This window comes from Pogona vitticeps, chromosome 2, assembly GCF_051106095.1.
Source record: "Pogona vitticeps strain Pit_001003342236 chromosome 2, PviZW2.1, whole genome shotgun sequence".
Lineage (NCBI taxonomy): Eukaryota > Metazoa > Chordata > Lepidosauria > Squamata > Agamidae > Pogona > Pogona vitticeps.
The window spans coordinates 29,312,167-29,326,350 of NC_135784.1; the positions used below are offsets into that span (position 1 = coordinate 29,312,167).

The 14,184-nt window shown below is 40.8% G+C and overlaps 1 protein-coding gene and 1 long non-coding RNA gene across 2 annotated transcripts in view; both read left to right on the forward strand.

Moving 5' to 3' along the window:
* Positions 1-3,919, forward strand: part of LOC144587579 (uncharacterized) — a 127,030-nt gene extending 123,111 nt beyond the window's left edge. The window contains exon 2 of the long non-coding RNA XR_013542726.1: positions 3,390-3,919. This is a non-coding gene — a long non-coding RNA (uncharacterized LOC144587579). The remainder of the gene's footprint in view (positions 1-3,389) is intronic.
* Positions 3,920-10,363: 6,444 nt separating this feature from the next.
* Positions 10,364-13,403, forward strand: IER3 (immediate early response 3). The gene is made up of 2 exons (XM_020813738.3): positions 10,364-10,647; positions 12,001-13,403. The coding sequence occupies exons 1-2, from the start codon at positions 10,426-10,428 to the stop codon at positions 12,334-12,336; spliced, it is 558 nt and encodes a 185-aa protein (XP_020669397.3). The 5' UTR covers positions 10,364-10,425; the 3' UTR covers positions 12,337-13,403.
* Positions 13,404-14,184: the final 781 nt, after the last annotated feature.

Consider the following 14,184-nt stretch of genomic DNA (forward strand, 5'->3'; position numbering starts at 1 on the left):
ATTCGCAGTGGTATAAAAGTACATGAGGCAAATCCACATGAGAGTTCTGCTGGCCCCATTGTGAGAAACACCCCCAAACCATTCTGTTCATGTTATTGCAATATGAAAAACACCCCCACACTCTGTTCATGCTATTTCTGTATCTATAATCCAGATTTCTTTAGGTTGTATATATAGATGTGTATATAGATGTATACTGTATATAGATGACAAAGGTGGAAATTGAGTTCTTGGAGTTCCATGCCGTATAAAATTTTAATTGTGCTAACTTCAGTCTTGTTCTGATGGGCATTTATTGACAAGAAACAATTCCAGGGGCAAAAAAATAATAAATCACCAATTTTAAAAAAACCCACAGTCTCTCACATATGAAAGTGCCTGCAGTGTTATCACATCCTCAAATATGTCTAACAAAGGCAGAGGTAGCAGAGAAAGAGTTAGGCATACACACACAGAATCCTGCTCCTCTACTCAAAATTGTATCTTTCAGTCCGCACTTTTGGAAAATTTCATCTTGCAGGATGTGTTTTTGTACTCCACCTCCCAGAATCCCCTGGCTCAGGTAGCTGGGAGATTATGGAAGCTGTAGTCTCCAAACTCTGCTTTTAAGTAGTTCCTCACATTGTACTGTAGTGAACTCTTTTTTCCTACTTTTTGTTTCGGTCTGTTGTTCTTTAAATTTCTCTTTCCACATGCAAGAGTAAACACTTCAACAGCCGCATACATTATGTGGTTTTGTTTGCGCTTCTGTGAGATGTCACCATGACCTGCACATGTGTTGAGAATAGCCATGGGTCAGTGTGGGTGTGTTGATCCAAGCAGGATGTTTATAGTGGATCAGCATGTTTATGCTAGTGCACTTGCTTGTTTAGTCCATGCAATGAGAGTGAGTGTTTCATCAATGAATTGCATGATGTGGAATAACATAGTGCGAGCATAGACACAAGATCCAAACACTGTTATCTTCATCCCATGTCACCTCCACATGTCTAAATGGGAAAGCTAGGGTGGGCAACTGGGACCCTACAATCATTTTTGACTCACAGCGTCCCTCGATCAGTGGTGAAGAATTATGGCGGTCAATGTCCAAAAACATCTAGAGAACCTCGGTTGCCTATCTCATATTTCCCCATATTTTGGAGAAATATTCTTTTGTTGAAATGAGTATATGAAGAATTTTCACTCCTTAAATCCTTAAGGATTCCTAGTGAGGTGCAGTGGATGGAGTGTCAGACTAGGAATCTGGAGAATAGGGTTCGAAACCCCACTCAGCCTTGGAAACTCATTGGGGATGTGGAACTGGTTAAAACACTTCTTAAATATCTCACTTACCTTGAAAGCCCTGTTTAGGGTCTGCTCTAAGTCAATTCCAATTTGGCGGCACAGAACACACACACACACAAATCCTTACTTAGGGTTCCAGTTAACTTCCAGATGCAGCAAGAGCGGGACTTTTCATTTCAGGGAACTCATGGCTGAGGAGGCTTGGAAAACAACAGCTTCCATAATCTCCAGAGAGGTAGTCTAGCCAGGGATTCTGGGAAGTGTAGTCCAAAAAAACACAGTTCAAGATGAATTTTTAAAAAACCATTTTTGGTCCTCTCTGTTAAAATCAAAGCTTGAAAATATTACTTTGGGGGGATGACAACTCTTGGAATCTGCCTGCCAGCATCAGCTCAGGGATTCTGGGAATTATAGGCCAAAAAGTAGCCTTGCCAAACTCTGCTTGTTTGCGTCCAGTCCATTGCTCTTACATCTTACTTCATAACACAACACTACAAACCTTCACTTGTCCAACTTCAGTCCTTTCAAGGCCTTCTGCGTCCGCAGATAATTCTGTTTTCTTCTACTGTTCTCTATTTTTTCAAAAGCCCTTTTCAAGGGAAAGCCCCTCATCCTCCGAGTATCCTAGAGGTAACTAAGCTGTACTAAGTACAACTCAATGCTGAGGTGCATTTCTGCCTCTGTTTTTCTGTCCATCCTGTAATGTCTCTATTTTCTTGTTGTATGCTTCTTTAGAGCAGAGCTTGTCCTCTCATGAAGGGGCCATGCTACATGTATCATAACAATACTAAGAGTTGTGCGCCATCAAGTCACTTCTGCCTTATGGCGTTCCTTCTCCAGATTTCTTAGATTTAAAGATTCATAAGTGGTTTGCCAGTCCCTCTTTCTGAAACCATACCACTTGACCAAGGCCACACAGGTGGCAGGGCACATAACCCTGTCAGCCGCATATGCTTAGATGGGTCCCCCTCCTGGGAGACACAGTGGGGATTCAAACTCATTACTTAGCACTCTTACCTACTCAATTAAATCAACTCATGTATATTATGAAACACTAGGACTCACACTAGTACTAACAATACACCTTCTATTTGCTAACTAGGAATTAGGGTAGCCACATGTCTTCTTTTACAGCGATATTCCTCTATTTGAAGGTTGTTAGGAGATGTTCCTCTTTTGGAATGTGCTATCTATTTCATCCAAGTGTGCTTTAAAGAACCATCTAGAAGGGGATTTGGGGCCTGAAATTTACCCATCCTTACCAAACATGTACACAACAGACTCTGCAGGCATTCTTCAATTTGCCTCAAGTAAGACACAATTCCGCTGAAATCGTCAAAATCACTTCTAATCTTAGGCCTATGTATAAAATTAGCTTATGCAATTTTACGCAATCGTGTCTCCATTGCTGAACTGTTTCTTTGTGATGCTCTATTCTGTTAAAGTTACTTTTTGAAATTAATTCATTCCTGTAACTTGTTACAAAATTTGAAAACCAACTCAATGGTATTGTTTGCTCCTGTGTGAGTGAAGTAACTTGTTATGTTGTTTGTCGCACTATTTTCCATTGCCTTTTTGTAAAGCAACCTTGAAGAATGAAAAGAGAATGAGGTAAAACTTGAAAAACCCTTACAAAATGCTTCTAAAAAGCTTCAAAATGTTTGTTAAAAATAATTTTTGAAAGTAAGTAGTGTATGTTACCCATTACACCAATAAAGTACTGTAAATTTGTTTCCCCTTGTTACATTATTTTTGAAGTATAACACTGTTATATCCTAATTACCCAGAAAAGTAACTATGTAGCTATAAATGACTATAGGCTCTTCCAGATGAAGTATTTGCTTTTAATATGAGGGTCCATGCTAATGTTACTGGTATTTTTCTTGCCATTCACATTAGATTCTTCAAGTCCCTATTAGTGCAGTGCTTTTTTCCATGACTTTCTGCTCCTTTTCACCCTTCCTGAAATCTTGATTCATTTTTAGTAGCTCTTTGTTCTGGAGGTGGAATATAGTACTATGGTGTTCATAGAATTATAGAAGCGACTAGATGGGTGGGATAGAAATGTAATAAATAGATAGATAGATAGATAGATAGATAGATAGATAGATAGACAGATAGATAGATAGATAGATAGATAGATAGATAGATAGATAGATAGATAGATAGATAGATAGATAGATAGATAGATAGATAGATAGATAGATAGATAGATAGATAGAAAGTGGAATTGGAAGGGGCCTACAAGGCTATTAAGTCCAACCCCCTGCTCTATGTAGGAATAAAGGTAAAGGTAAAGGTTCCCCTTGACAATTTTTTGTCCAGTCGTGTCCGACTCTAGGGGGCGGCGCTCATCCCGCTCTTCAAGCCATAGAGCCAGCGTTTTGTCCGAAGACAATCTTTCCGTGGTCACATGGCCAGTGTGATTTAGACACGGAACGCTGTTTACCTTCCCACCGAGGTGGTCCCTATTTATCTACTCGCATTTGCATGCTTTCGAACCGCTAGGTTGGCGGGAGCTGGGACAAGCGACGGGTGCTCATTCCGTTGCGTGGATTCGATCTTACGACTGCCGGATCTTCTGACCCTGCAGCACAGGCTTCTGCGGTTTAGCCCACAGCGCCACCACGTCCCTCTATGTAGGAATACAATCAAAGTATATCTGATTATCTGAGTTTTTCTTGAATGCTTCCAGTGTTGGAACACTCACCAACTCCTGAGGTAACTGGTTCCACTGTGTTTCGTACTTTAAGTGAATATGAGCAGCAGAAGTCTCTTAATCTAAGGAATGTTTATTTTACAGTACTTTCAATTAGCACTTCTATTTTAAAAAATCAGATGATGACCAAATTTTTTGGTCAAAAATTCTCAAATATCTCATAAAGAATAACTATTATGAAGAAATTAGAATTAATTCTTACATGTAAAGATGTGGTGCTGCAGACCAAAGGTCAAGATCATCCACATTATAGATGTAAAAGCTGAACAATGAAAAAGCTGATAGGAAAAAAGACCAACTCATTTGAACTTCGATTCTGCAGGAGAGTTTAATCAATACAATGATCCATCGGGGAAAAAAATAAATAGGTCCTTGGTCAAATCAAGCCTTATTTTTCACTAAAAGCAAAACTGATGAAAAAAAGGGTGTTGTACTTGGGACCTATCAGGAGAAGATAAGACTCGCTGTAAAGGATAATACAGTAATAGTAGGAAACGTGGAAGGCTGTAGGAAAAGAAAGAAAGATGCAATATGAGAGCTTTCCATTAGCAAGACCTGAGCAACACTGTGAATGAGGAGGCTTCTTAAAGGGCATTAAATCATAAAATTACTGGAAGTCAGAAGCAACTTGATAGCAAATTGCCCAGAAGTGCACTTCTGGAAAAAAAATTTCTGAACAGGAATAATGGCATCATGTGCAAGAACTACAAGGTAACTGATAGAGTATTCAAATGAGGTGATAAGAAGTGTCTCAAGTTGTACTAATATTGCTGATAATGTCAGAGAATGTAAAAAATGTTAGAGAAAAATAAACAGAGTTTGGATACTTCTTCACTTTTCTTTGACAGGGTTCCCACTCCACCTTACTTGCCTAAATAGTAGCGCTTCTCAACAAGAAGTTTGTTTCTTTGAATCCAAATAATAGAAAAACAGGATGGAAGAAGATACACACACATCCACACAAACTTCCTGAACACAAGGGGTCATGTTTGGGTGAGCAGGGGATATGACTGGGCAGAAATAAGCAGGCCCCTCACGTTATGAAAGGATAGCTGATTGTTATCTAATGTATTATTGTTGCATCTCTACATTTGGGGAATTTCCTGCCCTGGGGCCAATAGAACCAGTTGTATGAACTTTGATTTTGTGGGAGATTGTCCCTTAAATCTTCTTATTTATTTATTTATTTATTTATTTATTTATTTATTTATTTATTTATTTATTTTTTTATTTATTTATTTATTTATTTATTTATTTATTTATTTATTTATTTATTTGCTCATTCGTGCGTTTGCTCGTTCCTTCCTTCCTTTCTTTCCTTAGTTCCTTAATTCCTTGGTTAGTTAGTTTAAAAATTTTACCCTGCCTTTCTCTTTAAAAAGGGTCCAAGGCTGTTTACATCAATAAAAGGAAATGTTGTTGTTTGGTCTTTAAGTCATGTCCAGCTCTTCGTGACCCCATGGACCAGAGCACGGCAGGCCCTTCTGTCTCCACTACCTCCCAGAGTTGGGTCAAATTCACGTTGGTCGCTTCGGTGAAACTGTCCAACCATCTCGTCCTCTGTCGTCCCCTTCTTCTCTTGCCTTCACATTTTCCCAGCATTATGATCTTTTCCAGGGAGTCTTCTCTTCTCATGAGATGGCCAAAGTATTGGAGGCTCAGCTTCAGGTTCTGTCCTTCCAGTGAGCACTCAGGGTTGATTTCTTTCAAAATGGATAGGTTTGTTCTCCTTGCAGTCCAGGGGGCTCTCCGGAGCCTCCTCCAGCACCACAATTCAAAAGCATCAATTCTTCATTGGTCAACCTTCTTTATGGTCCAGCTCTCACTTCCATACATCGGAATACATATTTCAGTAAAAAGGAAATATTTAAAGCTAAAAGCTAAAAAGGATCAAATACCACACTAAAATGGTAAATTAAAAGCAACACCAAAAACATATTCAAAGCAATAAGACTCAAGAATCCCTTATCTTCCCATGGCTCTGGACACTTGCAATAATTGACTTCACTTCAGAATTTAAGCAAATAATGTATTCAAAAGAAATGTATTTATCATGAATAGGTTGATTTTATTAATAGCAAAGGGGAAAATCTCATAGTGAGTCAGTTTGTGGATTGCATAGATCTGAGGAAAACAGGAAAGCCAACTTAAGCGGCTTGAGAAGGAAAACAGGATTAAGACTCTACTCAACAGAAAGCCATAGATGTGTGAAGGAAAACATGTTAAGTATAGGAACAAAGATCAGGAAAGAAGAACTAGTGTTTAGGAAATTATTTTTAAAAAGTGATTTGTTCTGTATTATGTTGGAATATTAATTTGAAACACACTTATGTGCATACAGTATACAGAAACATGGAACTCACCTATCTGCATTACCATCATCATCCTCTTAGAACAGTAGAGCTGGAAGGGACCATACGGATCATCACGTCCAGCCCTTGCCAAGGAGGCACAGTGCAGAATTGAACTCGCAGTCTCTGTCTCCGCAGCCAGTGACCTAAACCACTAAGCTATCCAGCAGTTAACTTGTTTTGTTACTTGTTGCTGTTGTTGGGTGGTTGGGTTTTGTTTTGTTTTTTTGTTTTTTACTTGGGGAGGCACAGGATTCATAGGGGAATGGCATAAAACTTGGGGAAAATGTTGTCAATATGCCAGCAACCAGAAAATGTTATTACAGCAATAATGTATTCCTACTCACCACATTGCTTCAGAAAGTAACTGCCCTAGGTCTTAATCACACAGACCATTAGAATAATTTCCTGTTCCTCTTTCTTAATATTGATGGTATATATGGTCACGTGATATATATACACCGCTGGGCCTGTTCACATAGCTGTAAGTTCAATTGGCACAGTTCTTGCTACAGTATTTGTACAAATTATGTAGACTACGTGTGCCATCTTATATAAACAGAGTCTACTGCCATAAAATTTTCTTTTAAAATATTGTAAGTGATATATTGCTAAAGCGGCATGTACATGTAATTTTTCTGTCATTTCCAGCTGTTAGTTGATGCACCACTTGGTGGGATTTGACACCAGATAAATGTAGAACAGCATTAAAAAGAACTTGAATTGTGGTTAAAAATCTAGGGAGGGATATTAATTATAAGCCACACAGAAGCAGGAACAATGCTTACAATAGGGAAGGAATTGGCTAGGTAAAGGGTTGTGGAGAAAAAATATAAAAGAAAAAGTAAGTGATCCGTTGCTAAGCATTTAAAAAAACACACAAAGAAATATGAATACAAGCAGAGTAATCATGCAGTGGCCATACACCCCAAAACCTGACCCGTTTGCAAAATAAATCAACAGCAATGTTCACACATGCTGAAACAACAAGGATTGAAGAGATACAGGGATCAGTTCATTTTTAAAAGGTGCCAGTTGGCTGGCCAAATGAATTGATATTACATGTGCATTGCGTGAACAGAAATGTATAAAATAATTTAAATCATGGCAGAATCAATATAACTGGGTGTTGTTGTTGTTGTTTGCATATGTGATCACATCCTTATACTCTTTTATATCCCTGCCCCCTTTACTAGCTAATTATGAATGACTAAAATTATCCTGAAACTCATTATTTCCAAAGTCTGGGAAAGATTCTACACAACAGGATTTGCTTATGGAAGCAGAACAACACCAGAAACTAAGAAGTGACTGGGGACTGTGGAAGGAACACAAGAATCCCAGAGACCTTCGGGTAGTGTGGGCGGCATATAAGTTAAAATAAATAAATAAGAATCCATGAGCCACTCCAGTTAGAAGAGGGGGAAATGGAATGCAGGTTAATCCTCCCCAGATGCCAGCTCCATTAGCCTTTTTCCGGAAGGAAAATTTCCGCCAGCTGTTCATTCCACCAAGCTAGGAACCTCCTAACATTAAGATCCTGTGCTTGAGCTTTATTGCTTTTCCTTTCCCCCCTCCAAGATCCCTTTTCCATTTGTCTTTGTAGACAGCGTGCCTGAGGGTCTTGTCTTCTTTTATTAATATGTTGAATGACTGGCAATCTTTTGTCTAGTAAGACCAGGAGAGATGATGAAATCAAAACCACGAGAGGTGGAATCCAGAACATAGTTTTAACAAAGGAACCTGGCCTGCAAATCTGGCCATGATTTTTGCGACTTTTATGTGTGTGTTTTTTCCTCACTATTCATAGCCACATGGTGCGTAGCCTGGCCAAGTCAAAGGCTAACTTATGTTTGTAATTTTTAGTGTTCTAATGAAGGTATCACCCATGCCTGCCTTTAGATTCCATACAAGGACCACACAGCTTTTTTCTTTCCCAACTTTATGTTTTGGGGGGGGGGGATTTAGAATTCTAACAGAACTGTTGGGCACCTTAAGACTAACAGGTTTATTGCAATGGGTTATGAATGAATTAATACTAAAAATCCCTGGGGAAATTATTATAAATAAAATAAGTGAATATTACAGGAGAGGAACTGATGCGAAAAGTAGCCAAAAAAGGCTGTGTAACACGCCCTCCTCCCTCTGGATCTTTCCAATGCTGTATTTAAAGCCAAAGTTATATTTATAGAGCAATGGTTCCCTAAAATGGGGTCCCAGATGTCTGTGGACTATAACTCCCCAAAAGTTTGAGCATTGGCTATGCTAGCCAGGACTTCTTGAAGTTATAGTCCAGGAATATCTGCAACCCCAGATATTTGGGATTCAGTACTCTAGTCTAGAGCACTGGTTCCCAAACTTGGGTCACCCAGGTGTTCTAGGACTGCAATTCCCAGAAACCCCAGGCAGCACAGCTGGTAGTGAAGGCTTCTGGAAAGTGCAGTCCAAGAACACCTGGAGTACCTATGGTAGGAAACTACTGCTCTATAGGGTTCCTAAAGGAGTAGCCAGTCACACTAGTCCATTTCAGCATGTTGGCAAAATTAGATAGAAAAGAGAGAAACAAAAATACTAAATAGTGCAAGACTTGAAAAGACTATCAGATTTGTTTCAGTGTGAGTTTCCTGGATTAAAATACACTCACTGGAATTGTGATCCACTAAAGCTCATACTAAAACAAAACTGTGAGTCTTTAATGTGTTACCCTTATTTATTTTATTTATTTATTTATTTATGGTATTTATACCCCGCCTATCTAGTCATTTCGACCACTCTAGGCGGCTATTATCTTTAGGGCTCTTTGTTTTTCCCTTTTTAATATTTTAACATGTACAGTACTAGAGGGCAAAAACATGTGATAGTCTGCTGAAGTAAAACCAAAAACTGCAACAAGAGGGTTGGTGGGCCTCTTAAAAAAGCATGCCTGGTCCTATCATCACACAGTAGTGTAAGGTAGCACATCTGTCAATGACAGAATGTCTCTCTTTGTTTGTTTTTGTGTGTGTGTGTGTGTGTACAGCATTAAGTTGGAACTCACTTGTAGCACCCTTAATAGGGCTTTCAGGGTAGGTCAGATACTTAAGGCGGGGAGAACACATCTCTCCAGAGTCAGGGTTCCCAGTGTGGTGTAGTACACAGAATAATGGGCTAGGACTCTGGAGAATCCCCCCTCACTGGAAACTCACTTGGGGAGCGCAACAGCTACAACCACTCCTTAAATAACTCATTTACCTTGAAAGCCCTATTAGGGTCGCTATAAGTCAGTTCCGACTTGACAGCATAGAACACACACACACACACCAGATTCCTAGATCACTTTATCCGCTACACCAGTGGTTCTTAACCTTGGGTTACTCAGGTGTTTTTGAAGTGCAGAAAGCCCAAGCCAGCACAGCTGGTGGTGAAGGTTTCTGGGAGTTGGAGTCCAAAAACACCTGAGTAACCCAAGGTTAAGAACCACTGCGCTACACCACACAGAACGTTAAATGGTGCGGTGGTGGGAGCTTTCTTGCTTCAGGTAGCAAATCTTCTTGGAGTAAATAAGACAGTTAAAATTCTTTAAGCCATGACTAGTCGCGGACTTGAGTGTGGCTCCTTTTGACGAAGTGACCTCTACTTTCCCCCAGCTAGCACGAGTTCTGACTTTATCGTGGCCAAAGACGCCCTGTGTGGGGTGTGGGGCACAACTATGTGTATTTAACAAATACGTAGCGCGCTGTGAAGTGCGGAAAGCGTGCTGTTGTTATGCTTTCTGAAGGGATCTCCCTTCCCCCCTCCCCCGCCCATGACACAACCGTTTCTTTTCTTCCCTTCCACTCCCTCCCCCCTCCCCCAAGGGCTCGTGCGTGACAATTCCCTCCAAGCCGAACCCACGGCTTTACAAGACTGGATTTTCCAGCGTGAGCTGTCGTTCATCAGCCAATCGTCGACGCCCTCTTCAGCACCCTAGCCAATCCATTTCCAGCGGGGGGGAGGGCTGCTCTCCGAAACCGTATAAAAGCCGCTGTTCGACGGCGAGCTCGCTACTTTCACGAGCTTCAGCTGCCGAGGGTAGTTGCTTGCGCTCGGTACATGAACACTTTGTACTACGGCTCGCCTGCTATGTGCTACGCTTCTGAACCCAGACTGACGGCGCTGGAGATGCCCAAGATCCCTGCAAGGCCGGAGCCCACGGGGCCCCAGTACTTTACCTTTGATCCTCTTCCGCAGGTCGAGATAAGCCCAACTCATAGGAAAGTCTCTAAGACGAACAGGATCAAGAAGCGATCCCGGAGGGTCCTCTATCCCCCAGTGGTAAGTCAGAGTATTTATACCCAAACAGAAGTGGAGTTGGGTGTCCTGGGCTAACGCGACTCCTGGGTTCATTGGAAGGAAGCTTTGATTTTTCCAGGGAGAGAACAGAAAGGACAGAATCCCAGGTCTCCTAACAAATACGTGGCATCTTTTCTTACACAGAAATAAGCCCCACTCCAGTTCATTGGGGCATACTCCTAAATTATAAAAAAATAGAGCCTTAGGGAGGGCAACAGTCCAAGAGCAGTAGGCTGTCCAATAAAGACTAATTGTAAATGATTATAGTTGTGAGTTAAAAAAAATGGAAGGCACTTGTGGGATAGAGTGTAAGGGCTAAGATCAGTATTCTGGGACATTCACTCTTGCTCTCTGTCTCCTGTAAAGGTGAATGAGAGAAGCTAAACTGTTCCAGCCTCCTTCCTTTTGCCCCTGGCCAGCTCTTGATCTCTGGGGGTTCCTGCATCTTTGATAATTGCATGGTTGGTTGAGACCCTACAGGTGATGCTTTCCCCATCACTACATCTGCAGAGTGACACAAGCTTTTGACTTTGTGCCATGCTGCTATCCAAAAGGCAGGATGCTTGCAAATAATAATACTAATAAATTTAAAAGTCTAGGTGGAGTGCCTCTTATTTCCATACTGAGCCTTGCCAAAGGAAAAAGGTGGTGATCTTATCTCCATGCTGAGTCAGCTGCTGGTTGAGAAACACTTCACAGGCAGTTGCTGCCTAATTACTTGATTCAGCCTGTTGTGGGCCCTTTCCTCTGTGCAGACCTACAGAGATTAGCTGGGACCTTGACTTGTGCACTGAATTAGATTTCCCTTTGCCTCAAGTAGCAAAGACTCTCTAGTATAGCCGCAAACCAGCTTGATGCAGTTGGCCACATTTGGTGGCTTCCTTCAGTATTCGATCTGAGCAAAGCAATCATAAATTGGAGCAGAGCTGAATAATGGGAAGGTGAGGCTAGGTGAAGTGAAAAAGAACAGTGAGTTTCAAGGAATGCTGTGTTCCTTGGGAGAGGAAAAGATGCACGGACATCAGGAAAAACATATAGGTTGAGGAAATGAAAATATAAAAGACCGCTGACTTTTTTTGGGGGGGGGGAATAGAAATGCTGCCCTGGGACTGGCATTATTAACTGAGAAGGATTCCAGGACAGATGTTGGAAATGTTACTCCATTAGTAATCCCACCATCCCCCAGCCATGCAGCCTGGAGGATTCTGGGAGAGGAAACTCCTCAGTTTTTTCCCCAAGCTCTTAACTGCAGACACAGAAGAAAGTGCAAAGAATATTGGGACATCCTCTGGTTTTTTTGTGCCTATAACTATTTGCATTCATTTGTATTCACAGGCGAAACGCTACTACCCCACAGAAGAACCCAGCTATGCCAAACGCCTTCTCTTTATCCTCCTTGCTATCGTCCTCTTCCAAATCTACAATGCTGAGGAGGAGCTCCCCGCCGTGGCGCCCTCTTTGAGCACAGAAGAAAACACCTCCAGTTGCTTCTCAGAGATAGCAGAATCCAGCAGAGAACCCCTTCCCCTGGAAGAACCACTTCCTACAGTATTCTCTGTGGAAATCATGGAGGGGGACAATATGACCAGCTGGTACTGGGAAGAGGAGGAGGTCTCCGAATCTGCTGTTGACATCACCCAGTTTTTGGAGCAGAGCCCAGCTGCGTTTTGAAGGTTCTCAAAGGGGAAAAAAACTGAGGAAGGCAACAAGTTCAGAGGTTACTGTTGCTGTTCAGGAGGACTCTGACTTGAGAAGAAAGTGACTTTCTTCTGAGTAGGACTTGAGCCATCGATTACTTAATGGCACTGGGAACCCAGCCAACTCCTTCCGGCACTCTGGCGGAAGTTTCCTCTTAATCAGCACTTGCGACTGACGTCAAACAGTACTTGAATTGAACTGACACTACATTTGTAATGCTGGGAGGCAGAAGTTCCTTCTTTCTGCCCCAAGCAGAAAAGGGATATTTAATAATTTAATATTTATTTATTTATGTAATAATAATATTAAAATGATGAGGATAATAATAATAATATGTAAATTAAACTGACTTTATTCAGAACTGTGTACACATGGGAGTTTGCAGGAAAAAAATGCTAGCTTATGTGTTACACTGAATGTTTTAAAAATTGTAGTTTGTGTCTCACTGACAGGACAGAATTAGAACGGAAATTGTGTGATTCCAGTTATATTGTTGGAAATGAAATTAATGTGGAAAAACCAATTACTGCTTGATTTATAACCTGCACTTTTCTGGAAGGCTCATCTTGGTGTAATGAAGATTAAACTACAGTTGAGATTTTGGGAGATAGAGTTAATGGTGCTTGTAGAAGTTTTGGGGAAATTATTTTTTGTGATAGGTAATAAAACTATCTCTGACAGGCTTAATTTATATGTGACATTTCTGAATCTAAGGGTTAAGACAGTACTACTTGTTTGCTTCTCGGTACAGGGGAAGATCTTTTAGGACACTTGACAAGTCTTTTTGGAGAAAATGCAACATCTATTTCATGGTGTGTGTTTTTCTGCTCTGGATATTGGCCAGTAATGTCCCTTGTTACAGTGTTTTGCTTACTGTGTAAGTATGGCACTCTCAGAAACAGTGACCACATCCAGACCAACATTCCTGAAATACTAGTAAATTCCTTTTGTAAGTTGCACTTTGTGTGTCCACCCTATTCCAGATAAATTGTCTGAAATCTGTATGTTCTGTGAACAAATGAATAAATGTTTTACATGAATTCTTTGTCTGGCTGAGAAGTCTGTGGAGGAAGTGTGGTGGGAGATGAACATACAGCAAAAAAAGGTCTACCAGAAGGCATTTCTGAGGGTCACAAATATCTTGAACATATGTATCCAGTTAAGTACTGGGGCAGATGGTCCCTTTCTGGGATTGCAGAAGTTATTGAAAAGCACTGGGACTGCTTCAGTTTCAACACATATCAGAGCTGCTTCAATTTCAACACATATCAGTTTGTTGCTAGTTCAAACTTCCCTTTAAATGCATCTTCAATTAATTCATTCCAAAAGTGGAACAGCAATTGATAAATTTAGCAGATCAAATAAGTGTAGAAGAAGAATGGTTGGAGAAGATTAAAATAAATGGTATAGTTAAGGTGAAAAGAAAATATAATATACAGGATGGCTGTGGAGCAGTGGTTCTCAACCCAGGTGTTCTTAGACTGCACCTCCCAGAATCCTTCACCACTAGCTGTGCTGGCTGGGGCTTCTGAGAGTCTCAGTCCAAGAACACCTGGGACACCCAAGGTTGGGAACCAATGCTTATTAAATTGTGAGTGGGTGGGAAGCTATTTTCTTGTTAAGCAAGAATGGGTAATCTGGTTTGCTTGGAACGTCTGGATTGCAGCTTCCATAAATCTTAGCCATTCATTATGCTGTTTAGGGCTGATGTGGATGGCAGTCCAATGACACCTGGACAATTCTGAGTTGCTCTTTCTTGTACTAGAGTAAACCAGGGGTTCTTATCAGGGATTACTAATCAAAGGGCAACAGAGGTGTGTT